The 26,105-nt window shown below is 42.5% G+C and overlaps 1 protein-coding gene across 1 annotated transcript; it reads right to left on the bottom strand.

Moving 5' to 3' along the window:
- LOC110505352 (uncharacterized) lies at positions 1-26,000 on the bottom strand. Its single transcript, XM_090219298.1, has 11 exons — positions 25,703-26,000; positions 22,371-25,521; positions 21,405-21,622; positions 21,036-21,135; positions 19,427-19,935; positions 19,121-19,319; positions 1,233-2,717; positions 830-1,047; positions 664-720; positions 460-559; positions 1-359 (listed from the first exon to the last, which is right to left on the bottom strand). The coding sequence occupies exons 2-11, from the start codon at positions 23,785-23,787 to the stop codon at positions 187-189; spliced, it is 4,476 nt and encodes a 1,491-aa protein (XP_090075424.1). The 5' UTR covers positions 23,788-25,521; positions 25,703-26,000; the 3' UTR covers positions 1-186.
- Positions 26,001-26,105: the final 105 nt, after the last annotated feature.

A 26,105-nucleotide genomic window follows, 5' to 3' on the forward strand; every position in this document is an offset into this window, starting at 1 on the left:
ATATTTTAATACATTTTTAATGCTGAAAAAATCTATGTATGGCAAATCCAATTTGGGAAAATGGCCTGTTGGACAAAAATGAAAAATAGTTAACATCCTTGCTACTTCAGCCATTTGCTATGTTAAAGTCAAATCACAGTTAATGATGAATGGATACAATTTGGAAGGATTTTCCAGAGTCATACCTCAGTAGTGTAGAGTGTCAGGTGGCACAACCATTGGTGCCATGAGGTCAAAGTGTGAAGGAGGGAGCAAGCCAGAGAGCTGTCTAGGAAGCAGTCCAGCCCCATGGCTTGGAGGCTTTGAGTTGGTCCCATCATTGTAATGCATTGTGGGGTATCTGCTGCCCCATAGACCTGCTTGCAGTGGGAAAGGTGTTAGCGAGGAGACCACCAGGGACATCTATGATTCGCTGACACAGTCTTGGTTAGACCACATGTCTTCTAAAGCAATATTCACCTGCTTTCATAGAGTAGGGATTCACTCCTTTGGGGACACTGCCAGTGTTCCCCTGATATCCATGTGTTCCCATCGGTGGAGGTGGTGGTACACACTTGTTCTGTAAAACACATCAACACATTTTCCAAATTGTTGGTAATATTAGCACAGTTGAAATACAATGGTTGTTCACTGTTTTTAATTTAATTGAATTTAAGTGTGTACTTCAGCCTTGGGCTCAGTTTTGTTAACCCATCTGTGCAGAATTGGATCCCAGACAATCTGAGGAAGAAGAGATTAGCAATGTGAAGCAAGCCACAATTTATTTTTATTTTTTAAATCCACTCAATTGTCTCTACATAGAATATAGTGTTAATAACCAGTTCCTTACAGATCTGTCTTTGTCCTCAGGTAGATGAACCTCCTTCTTATTAGCTCTTCCACTCCCAAAGACCCAGCTGAGCCAGCCTCCACTGTTATTGTGAACAGCAGGGGTCTCGGGCTCAGCCACCGGCCGGGTGCCAGTCTGGAACTGAGGGTTGGCATCGGAGTGTTCCGGCTTGGTGATGGACATCATAGCAGGATGCTCAACATATCTAAGTCGGACATCTGTAATAAGTGGGAGAAGTCAGGCCACTCTACTCATGTCACCATACAGAACAATTACTAGCTGACAGGTAGGAAGGTCTTGCTCTGATACTCTGTTTACAACCCAATCTTAACCTACACGCAGTCACAGGGATTACTGTGTAATTTCTAGTAATTTCTTTACTAATTAGGTAAGGTTAAGTGACCTCTTCTCTTGGAATAGAAATCCACAGGTGGAGTACACGCTCCACCATCCCATTTCCGCAGTGGTGCCAACATGGGGATGATGGAAGGTGGTTGTGGATGAATGTTTTCATTCTTCACAGGGACACTGGCTGTGAGGAGGATCTCCTCCCTCTCTTCAGGGATGAGGCCTGATGCTCGGAAGATCCCCTCCCTCTGTGCAGGGACACTGGCTGTTTGGAGGATACCCTCCCTCTGTGATGGGATGAGGCCTGATGCTCGGAGGATCTCCTCCCTCTGTGCAGGGACACTGGCTGTTTGGAGGATACCCTCCCTCTGTGATGGGATGAGGCCTGATGCTCGGAAGATCCCCTCCCTCTGTGCAGGGACACTGGCTGTTTGGAGGATACCCTCCCTCTGTGGCGGGATGAGGCCTGATGCTCGGAAGATCCCCTCCCTCTGTGCAGGGACACTGGCTGTTTGGAGGATCTCCTCCCTCTGTGCAGGGACACTGGCTGTTTGGAGGATACCCTCCCTCTGTGATGGGATGAGGCCTGATGCTCGGAGGATCTCCTCCCTCTCAGCAGGGACACTGGCCTTTGGGACGATCCCCTCCCTGTGCGCAGGGACACTGACCATTGGGACGATTCCCTTCCTCTGCGCAGTGACACTGGCCATCAGGTGGATCAACTCCTTTTGTGCAGGAATGAGGCCTGATGCTCTGAGGATCTTCTTCTTCGGCACAGTGATAGAAGCTGCTGGAAGAATCCCCTCCCTCTGTTCAGTGATGCTGGCTGCTGAGAGAATCCCATCCCTCTGTGCTGGGACACTGGCTGTTCGGACATTCCCCTCCCTCTGTGGCGGGATGAGGCCTGATGCTCGGAGGATCTCCAACCTCTCAGCAGGGACACTAGCCTTTGGGACGATCCCCTCCCTGTGCGCAGGGACGCTGACCATTGGGACGATTCCCTTCCTCTGCGCAGTGACACTGGCCATCAGGTGGATCAACTCCTTTTGTGCAGAAATGAGGCCTGATGCTCGGAGGATCTTCTCCTTTCGCACAGTGACAGTAGCTGCAGTAGCTGCTGGAAGAATCCCCTCCCTCTGTGCAGGGACACTGGCTGTGAGGTGGATGTCCTCCCTCTCTTCAGGGATGAGGCCTGATGCTCGGAAGATCTCCTCCCTCTGCACAGTGATGTTAGCTGCTGGGAGAATCCCCTCCCTCTGTGCAGGGACACTGGCTGTGAGGCGGATGTCCTCCCTCTCTTCAGGGATGAGGCCTGATGCTCGGAAGATCTCCTCCCTCTGCACAGTGATGTTAGCTGCTGGGAGAATCCCCTCCCTCTGTGCAGGGACACTGGCTGTTTGGAGGATACCCTCCCTCTGTGATGGGATGAGGCCTGATGCTCGGAGCATTTCCTCCCTCTGTGACGGGATGAGGCCTGATGCTCGAAGGATCTCCTCCCTCTGCACAGCAACTTCGGCTGCTGTGATGATCTGCAGGTATAAATAGAGCATAAATTAATTCCCTAAAAAATCAACCACTTAGAATCTATAACATCATTACACTGAGTGTATTAAACATTAAGAACACCTTCTCTTTCAGTGACATAGACAAATCAGGTGAAAGCTATAATCCCTTATTGATGTGAATTGTTAAATCTTCTTCTCAGTGTAGATGAGGGGGGGGGGGGCAGGTTAAAGAATGATTTTTAGACAATTGAGACATGGATTGTGTATGTGTGTCATTCAGAGGGTGAATGGGCAAGACCAAAGATTTAAGTCCCTTTGAACAGAGTATGGTAGTATGTGCCAGGTGCACCGGTTTGGGTCAAGAACTGCAATGCTGTTGGGTTTTTCAGCTCAACAGTTTTCCCTGAGTATCAACAATGGTCCACCACCAAAGGGGGGAAACTCAATAGGAAGGTGTTGTTAATGTTTTGTTCACTCAGTGTAGATCAATCCCTAGCATATACTTCCATTTGCATGTGTACTGATACTGTAAATACACATATTATATTAATGTTATCTACAATATATTATAATACCGTAAGTCTCCCTGCTGCAGGGGCATTTCCTCCTACAATTTTGAGCTGATTTTCTTCACTTTAGCAATATTTTGTATCTTTGTTAATTTTAATTGTAATTGTGTTTGGAAAGGTACTGTTACCACAGGAGATGATGCTATCACAAAGCATTTGATGTAAGTATGTAGGACAATTACCCATAATGCTCACTGACTGAACATTCAAAATTACCATGGCAATTATTGACGCATTCACATGCTTTCGGAAACTTGGAACCTCAGAGTTAAAATGAATGTAAGTTATTAGCGTAGAGCTTCCTACTGGTTGATTCTGATACTTCACAAGTGGGAAACCTGAAATCCTCATTCCATAACGAGTTAGCGAGTCAGAGAGTCAGAAATGTCCAAATTTTCTAGTTCCGACTTGAAGGGCCTTCTATGATGTAGGGCAGGTCAGTAACCAAATTATTTGACTGTCCCCAGTCGCACACAGACTTTTATGGTCACACAAGTTGCCACTCATTCAAAATGAGTAGCCTAACAATTATTTACGTGGCCCCAGGTACATTTGCAACCAAATTATTTTTGTGTGAGAAATCAATAATAGTTGCACACATAGGGTAACAGTGAGCAATGAGCAAGATAAGCATAGACGGGAAGTTGACAATAGATTATTATTAGTGTAAATAAACTGTATTTCTATGGTTGCAGTCCTCAAAGATTGAATTGCATTGAATTGAATTAATCAGATCCAATGATTTACCGCCCGTAGGGTGGGGTACCGCTAGTCATCATTATTATAATCACCATCTCAATCATTATCACCATACCATCATAGACTTATTCTTCTGTATCTGAGACTCATCTGACACTACCTTAGATATGGCAGTCTGCAACTCAATACACTGCCCCTGCATGGTGTTCAGCGTCCCCTGCATGTGGTTAATCGACTGCTTAACATCGTTCAGCAGGATCTGAATCTCAAGCCTGCAGGAAATCAGGTGGTTCAACATACTGAGATGACGAGAGGCTTCAGACCATGCCCATTGGACCATCTTTAGGATTCTTTCTCACTTAACACCAATCGTATTAGGAATGTAACTTTGTGCAGAAGATGTTACTATAGTGTTATTTAGAAGAAAAAAAGTGTACTTTGTCAGGCGCCAAAAGGGTGACGGCATGTCTCCCTGCTCCAGTGAGCTCTGCTGACAGGTCTTGCTCACTGTTGGGAGGAACGGGAGCCAAATTAGAGGAAAAATATCTATGGTTGTTCAGCAATGAAACATTCATGGCATAATGGGGATTGTTCTTCCCTGTGAAAATAATAAAAACAGCTGGTGTTTACTTTCTCACTTTTAGATAATGTAATACAATCTTTGAACCCATCAGAAGTGTAGTGCTTACCTCCATGAAAATGTTGGTCCCTGTTATTTTGGGCGGCATTGTCCCAATGTTGACCACTAGTTCCAACTTGTGATGAGAAGGTCTTGATGAAACGATCAAGTCAACATTTTGTTAGACATTTCAGAGATAGCATTAACAGTTGTACATGAGACAGTGCTTCCAGATATTGAGGTATCTTCCTTCTGAGGTATGTAAAAAAAATCTGGTGTGTGAGTACTCACATGAAAGGTATCCATGATTCTTGGTCAGAAGCTGGAATTATTGCTACACAGCTTTCAGGCGACTTTATGTCTTGGGCCTGGATGAATCATTGAAATACAAGTAATAATGTGAATTTGTGATGCATAATTGCCAATGTAATTTGGAATATTCCATCAAAGTTATTTTTTTGACAGTCAAAACAACTAACTCTTACGATTAATCACTTGACTTGAGTAATTTGAGTTAACGGAAATAGCTACTTTATATTCTGACCTAGACACTGATTTGTGCAATGCCTAATGCATAAACTATGCGTGTTATTGGCTCATCATAGTATATAGCCGAGGGTCTCATAGTCCAAAAACAGCATTGGCCATTGGACTGCTCAGTCAAAACAACACATTTACGATTAATCACTTGACTGGAGTAACTTGAGTTCGGGAAACTAAAACATTAAAAGTAGTCTATAGCTTGACGCATATTCTTACCTTGGACAAGCTATCCAAAAGGCCTAACCAGTCTTGCTTGAAGATACCGTTAGGCAGATAAAAGCGCGGTACGGTTTGAGACACGGTATTGTGAATCTGTCACACTGATATAAAAGCACGTTTTCATTTATGATTTACACTGTAGAATGACCTGCAAGCCAATCAGAATCGAGTTTTAAACTACACGGTGGGTTCCATGGAACGTCACAAACATAATTGTCCACTTGCGTCACAGATTAAAGTCACTGAACATGGGTTTAATAGCTATATTGGCTATATGTACAGTAAATGCACATCGTATTGAATTGAGATTACACCGACTGCACCACTGAAACTATTTAGCCTAATCCTTTGAGGATCATATGTCAAATGTCAGAATCATGGCACATGAAAACATAATTAAATTGACTGCAGATTATACAATTCACTGTGACACAATATCCATGTAATTTCAATTAAATTACGTTGAACCAACGTGGAATAAACATTGAATTGATTTATGTGCCCATTGGGAAGTGATCAAATCGAAATGATTGAATACATACAGTATTACAAAGAAAGACATACAAAAATAGCATCGAAAGGCTCGAAAAAGTCTAATTTCCCTGGGCCACCCAAAATAAAAAATGTATGTACGCATTTCGTCTGCTTTCAAATCTCTAACTCTCACACATATTTACAATCTCGCGATGTTTATTTCTGACGCTTTCACGTTGCGGGATTTCGTGAAGTAATTGATGCGCAGGAGAGCTTCATGAAATCAGCGACATTAACGGTTCCAAATCGAGCAAAAAGCTTCAAATTAAAAGTCCATCGTTCACAAATTGTGGCAAATTTTCTGTTTCAAGATGCGTTCTGTTAAGTTTCTCTGATCTCTGAAAAGTAATTTAGGTTTTCAATATTCTTTATTAAATAATATCTGTAATAATAGTTTAATTTCTATTCCACTTGATGGCACTATCCCCTATGCTACTCCCTGTCAGGGGTCTGAGGATTCTGAAACAAAATAGTTTAGGCTCTTGAAACGCATCAGTGCGTTGGTAGATGTGCTGTACATTGTTATAAACACTTATTACACTGCTATAGACTTATTATCAATGTCACTCCCTGTTATGAACACATATTACATTATAAATGATGATCCTGTGTAGAGCATGCCGATCCCACCACCAGGGTTGTGGGTTCGATTCCCGGGGAAACCCATACGTAAAATGTATGTGCAAATGACTGTAAGTCGCTTTGAATGAAAGCATCTGCTAAATGTCATATATTATGATTACATTGTTTAAACAACAGACCTACAATGTGAAAGTCTATTGCTTTTTCAAATGAATATTTGTGTTGGAACTTGACATCAGTTGGAAAGGCAGCACATGTATCTGTTGAATTACTACCTGATTCAAAAGTTGTGGACAGAAATGTGGGTATACTATAATACAAGTTAAAATAAAATAATGACAAGCACATCTTGTTCTTTTTGAATTCAGGTTTTATTAAGTCAGGGTAGCTTGGTGATCATGGCTACGTGTAACAGCATTGAGGTCCCCTCTGGAAACAGAACTGAATTGAGTATTACTAAACCAATATACCCTCAACTATACAGACACACAGCAATGTAGTGCTGCTGACCTGGGTTCCAGACCCACTAGGGGAGTCACCCTGCAGACCCACTAAGGGGCGGCACGTAGCCTCAAGTTTAGATCATTGGGCCAGTTACCGAAAGATTGCTGGCTCAAATACCGGAGCCGACAAAGTGAGAAAATAAGGCACTTGTGGGTGTCTCAGAGGGAGTTGGGATATGCAAAAAAACAACAATTGTGTGTAAGTTAAAATGCTCCATATTCTTGTCAATGCAGGTTCGTAGTGTTGTAATACTGTTGTAATACTGTAGCTACTATTTGACTGGAGTTGGGTCTTGATAGGACAGACTGAGTAAGGAGTAGTAAAGCCCCTGCCAACCAGGACCTCTCAACCCTCCTGTTCTAAATTCTCTGTGAACTTCCTGACCTTGAACAAGACCTCCATGTTGACTGTGGGTTGCGTGGTGGATAGTGAGCACAGCACGTCAGACTGGAGGGCAGAGGGACACACACAGAAGACAAACAAAATCATGAGCATGGTTCAGAAATTACACAAATGTGAGAGTCAGTTTGAAATGCCTGGATGTGTATGTTGAAACAGCATGTTCCAGTATGTTTGTGAGCAGTGAATGTGAGTGGGTCTGTGCTGTGAATGTGTGTTTCTCACCATGCAGATGATGGGCTCCAGCAGCTTGTCGCTAGGCACATCCATCCAGGTCAATTCAAATCAAATCAAATGTATTTATATAGCCCTTCGTACATCAGCTGATATCTCAAAGTGCTGTACAGAAACCCGGCCTAAAACCCCAAACAGCAAGCAATGCAGGTGTAGAAGCACGGTGGCTAGGAAAAACTCCCTAGAAAGGCCAAAACCTAGGAAGAAACCTAGAGAGGAACCAGGCTATGTGGGGTGGCCAGTCCTCTCCTGGCTGTGCCGGGTGGAGATTATAACAGAACATGGCCAAGATGTTCAAATGTTCATAAATGACCAGCATGGTCGAATAATAATAAGGCAGAACAGTTGAAACTGGAGCAGCAGCACAGTCAGGTGGACTGGGGACAGCAAGGAGTCATCATGTCAGGTAAGGTCCTCCGAGAGAGAGAAAGAAAGAGAGAAAGAGAGAATTAGAGAACGCACACTTAGATTCACACAGGACACCGAATAGGACAGGAGAAGTACTCCAGATATAACAAACTGACCCCAGCCCCCCGACACATAAACTACTGCAGCATAAATACTGGAGGCTGAGACAGGAGGGGTCAGGAGACACTGTGGCCCCATCCGAGGACACCCCGGACAGGGCCAAACAGGAAGGATATAACCCCACCCACTTTGCCAAAGCACAGCCCCCACACCACTAGAGGGATATCTTCAACCACCAACTTACCATCCTGAGACAAGGCTGAGTATAGCCCACAAAGACCTCCGCAAGGGCGGAAGGGCGGTTCGTTGATCCAGAGCCTTTCCGTTCACCCTCCCACTCCTGGGCCAAACTACACTCAATAATATGACCCACTGAAGAGATGAGTCTTCAGTAGAGACTTAAAGGTTGAGACCGAGTTTGCGTCTCTGACATGGGTAGGCAGACCGTTCCATAAAAATTGAGCTCTATAGGAGAAAGCCCTGCCTCCAGCTGTTTGCTTAGAATTTCTAGGGACAATTAGGAGGCCTGCGTCTTGTGACCGTAGCGTACGTGTAAGTATGTACGGCAGGACCAAATCAGAGAGATAGGTAGGAGCAAGCCCATGTAATGCTTTGTAGGTTAGCAGTAAAACCTTGAAATCAGCCCTTGCTTTGACAGGAAGCCAGTGTAGAGAGGCTAGCACTGGAGTAATATGATCAAATTTGTTGGTTCTAGTCAGGATTCAGCAGCCGTATTTAGCACTAACTGAAGTTTATTTAGTGCTTTATCCGGGTAGCCGGGAAGTAGAGCATTGCAGTAGTCTAACCTAGAAGTGACAAAAGCATGGATTAATTTTTCTGCATCATTTTTGGACAGAAAGTTTCTGATTTTTGCAATGTTACGTAGATGGAAAAAAGCTGTCCTTGAAATGGTCTTGATATGTTCTTCAAAAGAGAGATCAGGGTCCAGAGTAACGCAGAGGTCCTTCACAGTTTTATTTGAGACGACTGTACAACCATTAAGATTAATTGTCAGATTCAACAGAAGATCTCTTTGTTTCTTGGGCCCTAGAACAAGCATCTCTGTTTTGTCCGAGTTTAAAAGTAAAAAGTTTGCAGCCATCCACTTCCTTATGTCTGAAACACATTCTTCTAGCAAGGGCAATTTTGGGGCTTCACCATGTTTCATTGAAATGTACAGCTGTGTGTCATCCGCATAGCAGTGAAAGTTAACATTATGTTTTCGAATAACATCCCCAAGAGGTAAAATATATAGTAAATACAATAGTGGTCCTAAAACGGAACCTTGAGGAACACCGAAATTTACAGTTGATTTGTCAGAGGACAAACATTTCACAGAGACAAACTGATATCTTTCCGACAGATAAGATCTAAACCAGGCCAGAACTTGTACGTGTAGACCAATTTGGGTTTCCAATCTCTCCAAAATAATTTGGTGATCGATGGTATCAAAAGCAGCACTAAGGTCTAGGAGCACGAGGACAGACGCAGAGCCTCGGTCCGATGCCATTAAAATGTAATTTACCACCTTCACAAGTGCCGTCTCAGTGCTATGATGGGGTCTAAAACCAGACTGAAGCATTTCATATACATTGTTTGTCTTCAGGAAGGCAGTGAGTTGTTGCGCAACAGCCTTTTCTAAAATTTTTGAGAGGAATGGAAGATTCGATATAGGCCGATAGTTTTTTATATTTTCTGGGTCAAGGTTTGGCTTTTTCAAGAGAGGCTTTATTACTGCCACTTTTAGTGAGTTTGGTACACATCCGGTGGATAGAGAGTCGTTTATTATGTTCAACATAGGAGGGCCAAGCACAGGAAGCAGCTCTTTCAGTAGTTTAGTTGGAATAGGGTCCAGTATGCAGCTTGAAGGTTTAGAGGCCATGATTATTTTCATCATTGTGTCAAGAGATATAGTACTAAAACACTTGAGCGTCTCTCTTGATCCTAGATCCTAGGTCAATTCTATGGCTGCCGGGTCACCTGGCGAGCACGGGGTCAGAAGGTCATCCACCATCAACTGACTGGTGGCACAGGATGTCCCTCGCACCTAGAGTACCATCACAAACAACAAAATATCTTAACATCTCCTAAATTGTAGAGAAAGAGATACACCTTTAGTGTGCTGTACAAGAGTGGACTTCAATAGAGTTACCATACAGTATTAGTAGAAACGTTTTAAATAAATCACAAATGACTGAAATTACAGTATAGACAGAGATATAGTCCTATGTGTTCATCTTATTATATTTCTACAATGCCAAAACAGTGTGTGTTATTTGTAACGAAACTGTCCCTGTTTGTAAATAATTAACTCTGAGACGTCCGTAGGGATCTGAGCATGGTACTTTCAAGTTATGCCTACCTTTCCACCCCAGACCGAGTAGGCCTACTGACGTAGAAAAATGTAAGCTTCAACTGCTGGCGAATCTTCTTCCTTGGCTTAACCCAACGAGAGGTCACAAGTGTTTCCCTAAAAGCTGTCTGGGTTTAAATGTATTTTATTGTACAGAATGTGAATAGCTTAATCAATTGATAGTGTCAGATTTGATTATTTCCAATGCAAATGAAACAACAATATCCCCATATGCATCAGAGTCACGTCTTTCCCAGTTATTCCTATTTTACATCTTGTTTCTAGCATTAAGAATCGCGGACCAAAGTGTTATTATAGATAACTGTATATAATCACATCTGTTTCATTTTCCTCAAAATATTAAACTAATAGTGGGTAGGCCTGTACTTTTTGCCCTTTTCTTTAAGAAAAGGTAGGCCTATGGCATAGCCTCTCATACACACTAACTTCAAGTCTTAACAGACACAGAGGTGGGCTATTTAAAGAGTGCATGGCGGGTGGAGGAATTGACTAACATATCTATGGATATAGCAGCCTATAGCCTAATTTCATCAGTCAAACCGGTAGGCCTGCCTCTTATTTCTTAAATAGGAAGAAATAGGCTCCAACACATATCCCTAATTAAAATGAAGACGTTTAAAATGAATGATGTTTACTCCAATTTGCCTACTTTCAGCACCATGAGCTGTCCATTTCCAATTGTTTGTGCCGTGGCTGCTGCTTCAAGTTTCAGCACCACAATGTAAGTTACTCGAATCTGACTTCTTGTGAGGTCAATAACTCTGATAAACCTTTTTTGATATCCTCAGAGGACCGTTATTAGCATGTTTTAACCACTCCTTCATTATTACTGAAACACGATTCAAAGTGGTAAATATAAAGATCCAGTCCATAAAAAAATTGGAGGCCCCTTAAACTTCAGTGTTGTGATGCAAAAATGCTAGCAAAATGTATAGCGCATAGAATTAAAAAGGTATTGTCGGACATTATTCATTCTAATCAGACAGGTTTTTTACATGGACAATATATTGGAGATCATATAAAGCAAGTACTGCAACCAATAGAACACTATGAAAAATCAGGGAAACCAGGCCTGCTATTCATAGCTGACTTTTAAAAGGCTTTTCATAAAGTACGACTGGAGTTTATATATTAATGCCTGGAACATTTCAATTTTGGACAATCTCTTATAAAATGGGTTAAAATCATTTATAGTAACCCTAGGTGTAAAATAGTTGTACGGATGTATGCTGAGAGTCTGGAAGCAAGTTCAGGGAATGAATACATTTAATTAATAAATAAATGAACAAAACAAGGAACACAAACAGCGCACTGACATGAAACAGCAACAATGACTAATGGGGGTAGAAACCAAAGGGAGGGACATATAAAGCGCAGGTAATCAAGGAGGTGATGGAGTCCAGGTGAGTGTCATAATGCGTGTAAGGCTGGTGACAGGTGTGCGCCATAACGAACAGCCTGGTGACCTAGAGGCCGGAGAGGGAGCACATGTGACAATAGTAAATAATGGCTACTTCTCATAAAAGAAGGTTGTCCACTATCGGCATATCTATTTATTATGGCCATCGAAAAGTTAGCTATTAAAATCCGATCCTACAATAATATCAAGGGATTAGAAATCCCACCACCTGCCAACCCCTCTTTACACTGCTGCTACTCTCTGTTCATCATATATGCATAGTCACTTTAACCATATTTACATGTACATTCTACCTCAATCAGCCTGACTAACCGGTGTCTGTATGTAGCCTCGCTAGTTTTATAGCCTCGCTACTGTATTTTTCACTGTCTTCTTACTGTTGTTTTTATTTCTTAACCTACCTATTGTTCACCTAATACCTTTTTTTTGCACTATTGGTTAGAGCCTGTAAGTAAGCATTTCACTGCGGTATTCGGCGCATGTGACAAATATACTTTGATTTGATTCATGCTGTTCTGTGCTGATGGCTGTTGGAGAGGGCAGCGGCAGCTGAGTGAGATGGGGCCTTTTATGGCCCTGCCTCTGGGAGCCTGTCTGCTTGTGACATGATGAGAGAGTGAGAGGGCCTTCCTGTAAGATATTTTGTGCTACAAACATACTTCTATTTGAAGAGGGTTTTTGACCATTCAGGGACCTACTATCAAACAGTCATGAAATCATCAAAAATGATTGTCTACACAAAATAATGTGAATGTGGTCACCCCAAATTTTTTTTGCCAAGTTATATGCATGAAAATAAAGATGCTTTAAAATATGTGACATTTTGGAGAGATCTTTGGACAGTATAGGGGCCTCCTAGGCCTTGTTATGGATACATGTCTATTTAGATAGGTTGGTATAAGATATCTGCTCCATTTTTGGGTCCCATGTTGACAAGATGTTGGGGAATCACTGGAGGGAAATATTGACCAACTGAGCATCTCAGTTTACATCTCAATAAACACAATAGGTGTTTTGTTACATTTCAGTATTCTGTGAAATATTTAAAGTGTCATATTGGGATGCAAACTCAAAAATGTAAACTCTATCTGACATGTTACTGTTTTCTTATTTTTAAGCCCCTGACCATGTGTGTGAGGTGTATACAGGATGTACATAAATGGGCATAAACACGTGGCACAGAAAATAAAATATTGACATTTAGGAATTGAAAATGCATCTAAATATATTTAGTTTGTTTCAAATATTTTTTATTAAACACACACAAGAATGGTGTATAGGTGGTATACAAGACAGGTATACAATTCTTATCTAAACATAAAAGAGCATACAGGAACAACAAGACCCAGAGTTCTGGGTGCAGAACAAATAATACAAAACACGACATACAAAACAAGGACACGTAGAAAGAAAGAGGGAAGATGTCCCCCCTACCCCCCCCCCCCCTTATTCCCCCAACCCCCCCCCCCCCCCTCCCAACTTTGGGGGTTGGTTAATCCGTTTAGGGACTCAGATACTCCCAGGATTATCAGAAGCGGGTCTGGATCTATTGAAGTCTCCAAAACTTCAGAGAGGATCCCAAAAATTCCACTCCAATAACCATGCAAGCTAGAGCATAGGGCAAAGCAGTGGAGTAGTGTACCCTGCGTAGCCTGACCCCCCCCCCCAACTGCTCGGGTGGCAGGGCCAGCACATGCTGCCCAAAGGTAGATTAAAATATTACAATTGAGAGTGCGTTAATAAGTACAAATTCACAGCGCCGACTCGTCCAAGTAGGAGAGGAAAGGCTGCCAGATTTGATCAAATGTTGATAATTTATTGTTCAGAATATATCTAATTCTTTCTAAGTGTACAGTGTTTGCCAATTCACTGAGCCATAATTTGGTAGAGGGCGCTTCCCTCCTCTTCCAAAACAACAAGATTTGTTTTTTTGCCGAGATGAGACCGTACGAGATTAGTTGTTTTTGGGGGTTGGTTAATCCGTTTAGGGACTCAGATACTCCCAGGATTATCGGAAGCGGGTCTGGATCTATTGAAGTCTCCAAAACTTCAGAGAGGATCCCAAAAATTCCACTCCAATAACCATGCAAGCTAGAGCATAGGGCAAAGCAGTGGAGTAGTGTACCCTGCGTAGCCTGACATTTATCACATGTATGGGATGTGTCAGGAAATATCCTATGCAGTTTAATTTTGGAATAGTGTAATCTGTGTAAAACCTTGAATTGTATGAGACGATGTCTGGAATTAATGGAGCATGTGTGGATATACTCCAAGCTCTCTTCCCAGTCTGCCATCGAGATGTCAGTCCCTAGTTCTTCCTCCCATTTTGCCTTGATGGCATCAGTGGAAGGTGTGCTAACAGATTGAAAAGCATCATATAGACGCGATATCAGTTTATCGGAGGTGGGGCATATTTTTATGCATCCGTCAAACATGGAAGGTTTGGCATTCCCAAATGTTGGGAGGTGTTTCCTAACGTAGTCTCTAATTTGTAGGTATCTGAAAAAATTACTTCTGGGAAGGTTATAAGTTTCCCTCAGCAACTCAAAGGAAGCAAAGGTCCCTTCTATGTATAAATCCCCTATGGTACTTATCCCCAACTCTCCCCATCGCTCAAAGGTGTTATCAAGGTTAGAAGGGGCAAAGGAGGGATTCCTGGCGACAGGGAGCATGAATGACATTGGTCTAAGCTCAAAGTGGACTTTCATTTGCTTCCAGATTCGGACTGTGCTATGTATAATAGGATTGTTACAATAAAGTGACATCTCCAGATTGACAGGCGACAAAATCACAGCGCCTATAGAGAAGGGGTGACACTCCTCACGCTCCATACTAAGCCAGCTGGATGCCGGAAGTACGTCATCCAGCAGAAACGTAACAATGCGGAGGTTAGCGGCCCAGTAATAAAATATAAAATTTGGGAGAGACAATCCTCCTTCCATCTTGGATTTGCAGAGGTGTTTTTTACCTATTCTGTGTGTTTTATAATCCCAGATGAAAGGATTGATAATTGAGTCCAGTTGTTTATGAAAGGATTTAGGTATGAATACTGGGATGTTCTGATATAGGTAGAGCAGTTGTGGGAGGAAGACCATTTTAATGGCATTAATTCTTCCGAGGAGAGAAATTGGGAGAGTTCTCCAAAATAGTATGTTTGCTTTGAGTTTTTGTATCAGAGAGGGGAAATTATCTTTAAATAGTAAGGAGTATTGTTTGGTAACTACAATTCCTAGTAGGTACATTTTTCTGAAGATAACTTAAATGGGAGATGTTCTAGCCAGGAGGCATTTTGCGACCGTATGGGCATTAATTCACTCTTGTTCCAATTTATTCTGTATCCCGAGAAGGTACCAAACAAATTGATCACATCAAGAATAGCTGGGATACTAGCCTGGGGTTCTGTTACATAGAGGAGGATGTCATCTGTGTATAGGGAGATTTTATTTAGAGTATCTTTAGTATTATAGCCGTGTATTGCTGCATGAGATCTAATCGTCTGAGCGAGCGGTTCGATAATTAGGGCGAAGAGCATAGGCGACAGTGCACAACCCTGCCTTGTCCCCCTGTTGAGGTTAAATCGGGGCGACAATGATTGGTTAGTGAGTATTCTGGCACAGGGGTTCCTATATAAAAGCTGGATCCAATTTATGAACCTATCTCCAATATTACATTTCTGTAGGACCTTGAATAGATAGGGCCACTCAACTTGGTCAAAGGCCTTTTCGGCGTCAAGAGATATGACGGCAAGGTCCACGTTGGGTAACCTCTGAGAATACATAATATTGAAGAGGCGCCTGAGATTGAAGAATGAGTTTCTGTTAGGGATAAAGCCGGTCTGATCCGAATGGACCAATTTGCCAATTAAAGTGCTAAGCCTGTTAGCCAGAGTTTTTGCTAAAATCTTTTGGTCTGTATTAAGGAGAGATATTGGTCTGTATGACCCTACCTCTTCTGGATCTTTACCCTTCTTATGTATAACTGTAATGAACGCTTCGTCCAAAGTAGAAGGGAGAGCTCCATCCTCATTGGCCTGAACCAACATTTTGTGCAGATAGGGAGAGAGCATGTTGCTGAATGTTTTATAGAATTCACCAGGGTATCCATCTGGGCCCGGGGTCTTGCCACTCTTTAGAGATTTAATTGTTTCTCGAATTTCATCAAGAGATATTTCCTTATTCAGGAAGTTAGAATCGTCCTGGTTCAGGGCAGGGAGATTACAGTCCTCCAAAAATGTTTGCATAATTAAGGGGTTAGGATCCGCTTTAGATGTATATAGAGTCTCATAAAACTGCCGGAATCTGTCATTGATGTCTTTGGGGGAAGAGAGTAATTCCCCAGATGCAGATTTAACCCTGTGAATCATTCGGTCACTCACATTTTTTCGAAGTTGTCTGGCAAGTAATTTGTGTGGTTTGTCACCAAACTCAAAATATTTTTGCTTGGCATAGAGAAAAGATTTAGCAATTTTAGCTGAGAGAATCTGATTATATTCAAATTTTAAAGAGGTAATTTTTTTATGTTTCTCCATAGATGGGTGGCTAGCATTCTCCCTATCCAGTAAGTGAATTTGTCCCTCCAGTTCTTCCAGTTTTCCTCTGTTTTGCCTACTCCTGGCAGCCTGAAAGGAGATGATACAGCCTCTCAGATAAGCCTTCAGTGTTTTCCACAATAATGCTGGGGAGGTCTCTGTGTTGTCATTGGTATCAAAGAAATATGTAATTTGGTCTTTAAGATATTCACAGAATGTTGGTTCTGTGAGGAGCTGAGGATTCAACCTCCAGACCCTCTCGTTTGGTACAATGTCACCCAATCTCAGGGAGAAGGTGAGTGGACTGTGGTCCGAGATTATAATATCATGATACCTCACATTACAGGTATAGGGGAGTAGTCTAGCATCCAACAAAAAGTAGTCAATTCGAGTGTAAACCTTGTGAACATGAGAGTAAAAGGAGTATTCCCTACCCGTAGGGTTATTGATCCTCCATATATCAAATACGTTTGAATTTTTTATGTAGGTATTCAAGAATTTGCTTGAATAGGAGGTAGGGGTTCGCCGGGTAGAGGATCTATCCAAATATTGGTCTAGCACACAGTTAAGGTCCCCTCCAATGACCAGGTTAGTATGGGAGATATCTGGAATCAGGGCGAGGACTCTTTTGAAAAAAGAGGGGTTGTCAATGTTTGGTCCATAGATATTTAGTAGAGTTACTGAGGTAGAGTGGATTTCTCCTATTGCGATCACATACCGACCCTCTTTATCCGCAATAGTGGTTTTATGTAGAAAGGGAATTCCTTTCCGTACCAGAATCGCTGTGCCTCTCGTTTTGGCAGAGAAGTTAGAGTGATGCACTTGCCCCACCCACCTACACTTAAGTCTGCTATGAGAGTTATTCTTCAGATGGGTTTCTTGCAAAAATATAATATCAGACGAGAGTGCTTTCAAGTGGGCTAGGACCTTGCCCCTCTTAATTGGTTCGTTTAAACCCTTGACATTCCAGGAAGTGAATGTAAGCCCCGCCCTCCTCTCGTTTGTAGTTCCTATGGTGGCCTGCATACCATGTAACTTGATAAAAAGGTAAGAAAGCGCACCAAACCATCACGATCAGCATATGTAGCACCTACACCTGAGCAGTATCCAACCCACCCCTCCCCCCCTGCAAGCACCTTTACTTCCCACCCTGTTCCCCTAATTTCCCCAACACTTACCCCCCCCCCCCATCAACCCACATTTAACAGGCATGTACAAACAGGAGAAAGAAAAAGGATAAATAAAAATAATAAACACATTGTCTGGCCGATGCCAAAAAAGCACGGCGCGACCTCGAACAAGAGGTAAAACAAAAATAAAATCCCAACTATACGTTCACCTCTCACTATCCTAGAACTTCTACTAACATATGAACTGAGGAGGCTCCCGCGAGTTAAGTGTTCAGTTAACATCTAATAAACCTAAACAGAATAAGTTGCAACTTAAACATATTGCGCATTTAAGCGTCATCCTGGGTCAATCCCAGAGATAAGCAAGATATAGCCTCAAGATGATATTGGTAAGCACTGCCGGTCAAAAAATAAACCACCCGCAACCGACATAGTCAGCCGTACCTTTACATACTGTGGGTCAGGAGATCGGAACAAGGATTTGTTAAATTAAACGTTCCCCCCATAAACAAAACATGTTTAAATAAAAATATATACATTATATATATACACACATACATACACACACACATATACATATATATATACATACATATACATACATATACATACATATACACACATACATACACACACACATACACATATATATATACATATACATACATACATACACATACATACATACATGTAGATACACATATGTATTTATACATATATATACATACACACACACACACACACAGACATACATATACACACATACATATACACACATACATAAACACATACATATACATACACACATACATACACACACATACATACATACATATAGATACACATACGTGTATATATACATATATATACATACACACACACACACACACACACACACACACACACACACACATACATACATATACATGTATGTATACATACCCACGCAAAAAAAATCATATATAAAAATATATATTTAAAGAATATGTATGTATACATCCATATGCACATATACACATACAAACATTCATACCCCAGAATAACAGTCTACACTGATTTAAAATATACACATACATAATACTAAAATGCTAAGAGAAAATAGTAATAAAGTACAAATAGTAATTATATGTACGCACACCTACACAGACATAAGCACTACAGAGGGCTGGTGGGACTCTAGTCGGGAGAGAGGCCCACGGCCAGACAAAGGCAGAACGGCACAAAACATCAACCTGCTAACCAGGTGTCTGCCCCCTCCCAACCATCACCCCCAGTCCCCTGCAAGCAATAAATAAATGGTATGGTAGTAAGAATAATGTAAGGATTGTAAAATAAATAACGAAACAAAACAAAAGTGGGGGAATATAAGTATATCCGTCCGAAGGTGTCAGTGATCAAACCTGGAAGTAAAAAATATGCATCGCTCTGAGCACAGCCGGGATGAAAGTGAATGTAACGTTCATTGAGAGCTCTGACCGCCATCCATTGGTCTGCTCAGCGTCTTACATGTTCGGTAGCCCTTGTTGAGCCCGTTTAATACGTTTTCACCCAATATGGTATAGTATGGATTCGAGTCCATGAGCAGACCCTAACACGCAATAACAAGGCACTCTAACCTGTACGGGGGATTGGTGTATATCCCCGGATAAACTTCTCTGCGTCCAAAACCGAGGAGAGCCAAATCTTCTCACCGGAAGGCGGGGTAATTCTTAGTCTTGCAGGGAAGAGTAAGGCTGGGCGAAGATGGAGTTTGTAGAGTTTGGTCATGACATCTCTGTAGTCGGCGCGATGCTTTGCCACATCGGGCGCATAATCCTCATAGACACGGAATGGATGCCCTTTATGTGACAGGTTGCCCCTCATTCGAGCTTCACGCAGGATAAGATCCTTGGTCTTGAAACTGTGACAACAGATGATTTTACTGGGCGAGGACGTTTGCCCGGTCCAGGCACTGGGACAAGGGAGCGATGTGCGCGGTCCAGCTGGGGATCCGAATCCAAAACATCCGATCCCATTGCATCCTTCAATAGCTTGGCGAAGAAGTCGGTGGGGCGAGAGCCCGCCTCTACCCCCTCTGCCAGACCAACAACGCGAAGGTTATTACGTCTGGATCGGCCCTCCAGGTCCACCACTTTCACAGAAAGCGTCTGCACAGTATCCTGCAATGACGTACATAGCTTCTCTAACTCGTCGATCCTACCAGCGTTGAATTCAGAAGCTTTCTCAAGGTCCACAATACTCTGGCCATGCGAAGCGACCGTTCGAATGATGCTCTCGATTTTGGTGTCCAGTTCAGCAATAGTGGCCTTAAGATCCTCAGCTATAGCAACACGTAGCTCCCCCAAAGCCCGGGTAAGTTCTGTAAGTGTCACGTTGTTGCATGTGCCTCCCGCCATGTCTGTCTCGTTGTTTAGTGGGGAGTAGGCCTCCGCTGTGGATTTATTGTCCTTTGGTCGCTTATTACTCGGCATTTTCATATAGAAAGTTACAATCTTGTATTAGAAAGAAACGTTTGTTGTAAAAAGTGCCATAAAGTAGGTTAAATTAGATTATTTCGCAAAAAAGTTGCAGGAGCCTCTCACGCACAACCCTTCACTCGCCCCCCCCCCTCACTCGCCCCCCCCGTTGTGTCTTTTTTTAACCTTTATTAACAAGGCAAGGTTAATTAAGAACAAATTCTTATTTTCAATGATGGCCTAGGAACAGTGCAGAACTGAAAGCAGAACGACAGATTTGTACCTTGTCAACTCGGGGGTTTGAACTTGCAACCTTCAGGTTACTAGTCCAACCACTAGGCTACCCTGCCGCCGTCTATGAAATACATAAATAAAATGTTTTTGTTTTGTTTAAATATGTGTATAAAATATACTTTCCTGTACAGTAAGTAAATGTAAGAAATCCAGAAAGCATGAAAAAATGTTTTTGTAATGTCTAAAATAAAATATAATAATATAATATTGTCTGTACAGTAAGTAACGTAAATGCAGAAGCAATAAGAATTGTAAATGATGATAGAACACATCAAATTCATGTGAACATGAGGACACAAAGGAGATATTTAATTAAAAGATCATATTTTAATACATTTTTAATGCTGAAAAAATCTATGTATGGCAAATCCAATTTGGGAAAATGGCCTGTTGGACAAAAATGAAAAATAGTTAACATCCTTGCTACTTCAGCCATTTGCTATGTTAAAGTCAAATCACAGTTAATGATGAATGGATACAATTTGGAAGGATTTTCCAGAGTCATACCTCAGTAGTGTAGAGTGTCAGGTGGCACAACCATTGGTGCCATGAGGTCAAAGTGTGAAGGAGGGAGCAAGCCAGAGAGCTGTCTAGGAAGCAGTCCAGCCCCATGGCTTGGAGGCTTTGAGTTGGTCCCATCATTGTAATGCATTGTGGGGTATCTGCTGCCCCATAGACCTGCTGGCAGTGGGAAAGGTGTTAGCGAGGAGACCACCAGGGACATCTATGATTGGCTGACACAGTCTTGGTTAGACCACATGTATTCTAAAGCAATATTCACCTGCTTTCATAGAGTAGGGATTCACTCCTTTGGGGACACTGCCAGTGTTCCCCTGATATCCATGTGTCCCCATCGGTGGAGGTGGTGGTACACACTTGTTCTGTAAAACACATCAACACATTTTCCAAATTGTTGGTAATATTAGCACAGTTGAAATACAATGGTTGTTCACTGTTTTTAATTTAATTGAATTTAAGTGTGTACTTCAGCCTTGGGCTCAGTTTTGTTAACCCATCTGTGCAGAGTTGGATCCCAGACAATCTGAGGAAGAAGAGATTAGCAATGTGAAGCAAGCCACAATTTATTTTATTTTTTAAATCCACTCAATTGTCTCTACATAGAATATAGTGTTAATAACCAGTTCCTTACAGATCTGTCTTTGTCCTCAGGTAGATGAACCTCCTTCTTATTAGCTCTTCCACTCCCAAAGACCCAGCTCAGCCAGCCTCCACTGTTATTGTGAACAGCAGGGGTCTCGGGCTCAGCCACCGGCCGGGTGCCAGTCTGGAACTGAGGGTTGGCATCGGAGTGTTCCGGCTTGGTGATGGACATCATAGCAGGATGCTCCACATATCTAAGTCGGACATCTGTAATAAGTGGGAGAAGTCAGGCCACTCTGCTCATGTCACCATACAGAACAATTACTGGCTGACAGGTAGGAACGTCTTGCTCTGATACTCTGTTTACAACCCAATCTTAACCTACACGCAGTCACAGGGATTACTGGGAGGTTACTCCAGGACTCTGCCACCGCATTGTTTTGGTTGCAAAATGAACAATTCCCTGCATATTATGTGAGGGCTTACAAATGTGACCAATCACCAAACTATTTCTGCATAAAATAGTCACATCACAATATTATCGCATAGAACTGACAATTACCACAGTACAAAAAGAGTGCTCGCAATTTCAACCAATCACCGCACATTTACTGCATAATATGGTTCAATCAAGCGACACATCAACACAGTTTTTTCCCTTGTCAGTGCATTTTTGCAACAAATTGGACAAAACAATTGCATATTGCAATGCAAAATGTCATAATTGTCGCTGCAAAATCTAGCATATTTATCCGCAAATATGAAAAAAATCCATGTGAAATCCTGGAGAGATTCACTGGAGTATGAAAATGTATAGACTCACTACTGTCAGTCGCTCTGGATAACAGTGTCTGCTAAATGACTCAAATGTAAAAGTACAATGGAGCTAAACATTTTTATGTAGAAAATGCATGAAAGTATTACAGCTATACACTCACATGAGCCATACATTTGATCTATCACAACTTATTCTCGCAATAGTAATTTCTTTACTAATTAGGTAAGGTTAAGTGACCTCTTCTCTTGGAATAGAAATCCACAGGTGGAGTACACGCTCCACCATCCCATTTCCGCAGTGGTGCCAACATGGGGATGATGGAAGGTGGTTGTGGATGAATGTTTTCATTCTTCACAGGGACACTGGCTGTGAGGAGGATCTCCTCCCTCTCTTCAGGGATGAGGCCTGATGCTCGGAAGATCCCCTCCCTCTGTGCAGGGACACTGGCTGTTTGGAGGATACCTTCCCTCTGTGATGGGATGAGGCCTGATGCTCGGAGGATCTCCTCTCTCTGTGTAGGGACACTGGCTGTTTGGAGGATACCCTCCCTCTGTGATGGGATGAGGCCTGATGCTCGGAGGATCTCCTCTCTCTGTGCAGGGACACTGGCTGTTTGGAGGATACCCTCCCTTGGTGGCGGGATGAGGCCTGATGCTCGGAGGATCTCCAACCTCTCAGCAGGGACACTAGCCTTTGGGACGATCCCCTCCCTGTGCGCAGGGACGCTGACCATTGGGACGATTCCCTTCCTCTGCGCAGTGACACTGGCCATCAGGTGGATCAACTCCTTTTGTGCAGGAATGAGGCCTGATGCTCTGAGGATCTTCTTCTTCGGCACAGTGATAGAAGCTGCTGGAAGAATCCCCTCCCTCTGTTCAGTGATGCTGGCTGCTGAGAGAATCCCATCCCTCTGTGCTGGGACACTGGCTGTTCGGACATTCCCCTCCCTCTGTGGCGGGATGAGGCCTGATGCTCGGAGGATCTCCAACCTCTCAGCAGGGACACTAGCCTTTGGGACGATCCCCTCCCTGTGCGCAGGGACGCTGACCATTGGGACGATTCCTTTCCTCTGCGCAGTGACACTGGCCATCAGGTGGATCAACTCCTTTTGTGCAGAAATGAGGCCTGATGCTCGGAGGATCTTCTCCTTTCGCACAGTGACAGTAGCTGCAGTAGCTGCTGGAAGAATCACCTCCCTCTGTGCAGGGACACTGGCTGTGAGGCGGATGTCCTCCCTCTCTTCAGGGATGAGGCCTGATGCTCGGAAGATCTCCTCCCTCTGCACAGTGATGTTAGCTGCTGGGAGAATCCCCTCCCTCTGTGCAGGGACACTGGCTGTTTGGAGGATACCCTCCCTCTGTGACAGGATGAGGCCTGATGCTCGGAGCATTTCCTCCCTCTGTGACGGGATGAGGCCTGATGCTCGGAGGATCTCCTCCCTCTGCACAGTGATGTTAGCTGCTGGAAGAATCCCCTCCCTCTGTGCAGGAACACTGGCTGTTTGGAGGATACCCTCCCTCTGTGACAGGATGAGGCCTGATGCTCGGAGCATTTCCTCCCTCTGTGACGGGATGAGGCCTGATGCTCGGAGGATCTCCTCCCTCTGCACAGCAACTTCGGCTGCTGTGATGATCTGCAGGTATAAATAGAGCATAAATTAATTCCCTATGAAATCAACCACTTAGAATCTATAACATCATTACACTGAGTGTATTAAACATTAAGAACACCTTCTCTTTCAGTGACATAGACAAATCAGGTGAAAGCTATAATCCCTTATTGATGTGAATTGTTAAATCTTCTTCTCAGTGTAGATGAAGGGGGGGGGGGGGGGCAGGTTAAAGAATGATTTTTAGACAATTGAGACATGGATTGTGTATGTGTGTCATTCAGAGGGTGAATGGGCAAGACCAAAGATTTAAGTCCCTTTGAACAGAGTATGGTAGTATGTGCCAGGTGCACCGGTTTGGGTCAAGAACTGCAATGCTGTTGGGTTTTTCAGCTCAACAGTTTTCCCTGAGTATCAACAATGGTCCACCACCAAAGGGGGGAAACTCAATAGGAAGGTGTTGTTAATGTTTTGTTCACTCAGTGTAGATCAATCCCTAGCATATACTTCCATTTGCATGTGTACTGATACTGTAAATACACAAATTATATTAATGTTATCTACAATATATTATAATACCGTAAGTCTCCCTGCTGCAGGGGCATTTCCTCCTACAATTTTGAGCTGATTTTCTTCACTTTAGCAATATTTTGTATCTTTGTTAATTTTAATTGTAATTGTGTTTGGAAAGGTACTGTTACTACAGGAGATGATGCTATCATAAAGCATTTGATGTAAGTATGTAGGACAATTACCCATAATGCTCACTGACTGAACATTCAAAATTACCATGGCAATTATTGACGCATTCACATGCTTTCGGAAACTTGGAACCTCAGAGTTAAAATGAATGTAAGTTATTAGCGTAGAGCTTGCTACTGGTTGATTCTGATACTTCACAAGTGGGAAACCTGAAATCCTCATTCCATAACGAGTTAGTGAGTCAGAGAGTCAGAAATGTCCGAATTTTCTAGTTCCGACTTGAAGGGCCTTCTATGATGTAGGGCAGGTCAGTAACCAAATTATTTTACTGTCCCCAGTCGCACACAGACTTTTATGGTCACACAAGTTGCCACTCATTCAAAATGAGTAGCCTAACAATTATTTACGTGGCCCCAGGTACATTTGCAACCAAATTATTTTTGTGTGAGAAATCAATAATAGTTGCACACATAGGGTAACAGTGAGCAATGAGCAAGATAAGCATAGATGGGAAGTTGACAATAGCTTATTATTAGTGTAAATAAACTGTATTTCTATGGTTGCAGTCCTCAAAGATTGAATTGCATTGAATTGAATTAATCAGATCCAATGATTTACCGCCCGTAGGGTGGGGTACCGCTAGTCATCATTATTATAATCACCATCTCAATCATTATCACCATACCATCATAGACTTATTCTTCTGTATCTGAGACTCATCTGACACTACCTTAGATATGGCAGTCTGCAACTCAATACACTGCCCCTGCATGGTGTTCAGCGTCCCCTGCATGTGGTTAATCGACTGCTTAACATCGTTCAGCAGGATCTGAATCTCAAGCCTGCAGAAAATCAGGTGGTTCAACATACTGAGATGACGAGAGGCTTCAGACCATGCCCATTGGACCATCTTTAGGATTCTTTCTCACTTAACACCAATCGTATTAGGAATGTAACTTTGTGCAGAAGATGTTACTATAGTGTTATTTAGAAGAAAAAAAGTGTACTTTGTCAGGTGCCAAAAGGGTGACGGCATGTCTCCCTGCTCCAGTGAGCTCTGCTGACAGGTCTTGCTCACTGTTGGAGGAACGGGAGCCAAATTAGGGGACAAATATCGATGGTTGTTCAACAATGAAACATTCATGGCATAATGGGGATTGTTCTTCCCTGTGAAAAGAATAAAAACAGCTGGGATTTACTTTCTCACTTTTAGATAATGTAATACAATCTTTAAACCCATCAGAAGTGTAGTGCTTACCTCCATGAAAATGTTGGTCCCTGTTATTTTGGGCGGCATTGTCCCAATGTTGACCACTAGTTCCAACTTGTGATGAGAAGGTCTTGATGAAACGATCAAGTCAACATTTTGTTAGACATTTCAGAGATAGCATTAACAGTTGTACATGAGACAGTGCTTCCAGATATTGAGGTATCTTCCTTCTGAGGTATGTAAAAAAAATCTGGTGTGTGAGTACTCACATGAAAGGTATCCATGATTCTTGGTCAGAAGCTGGAATTATTGCTACACAGCTTTCAGGCGACTTTATGTCTTGGGCCTGGATGAATCATTGAAATACAAGTAATAATGTGAATTTGTGATGCATAATTGCCATTGTAATTTGGAATATTCCATCAAAGTTATTTTTTTGACAGTCAAAACA

This window comes from Oncorhynchus mykiss, chromosome 25 (assembly GCF_057628025.1).
Source record: "Oncorhynchus mykiss isolate SJ-2025 chromosome 25, ASM5762802v1, whole genome shotgun sequence".
Taxonomy (NCBI): Eukaryota; Metazoa; Chordata; class Actinopteri; order Salmoniformes; family Salmonidae; genus Oncorhynchus; species Oncorhynchus mykiss.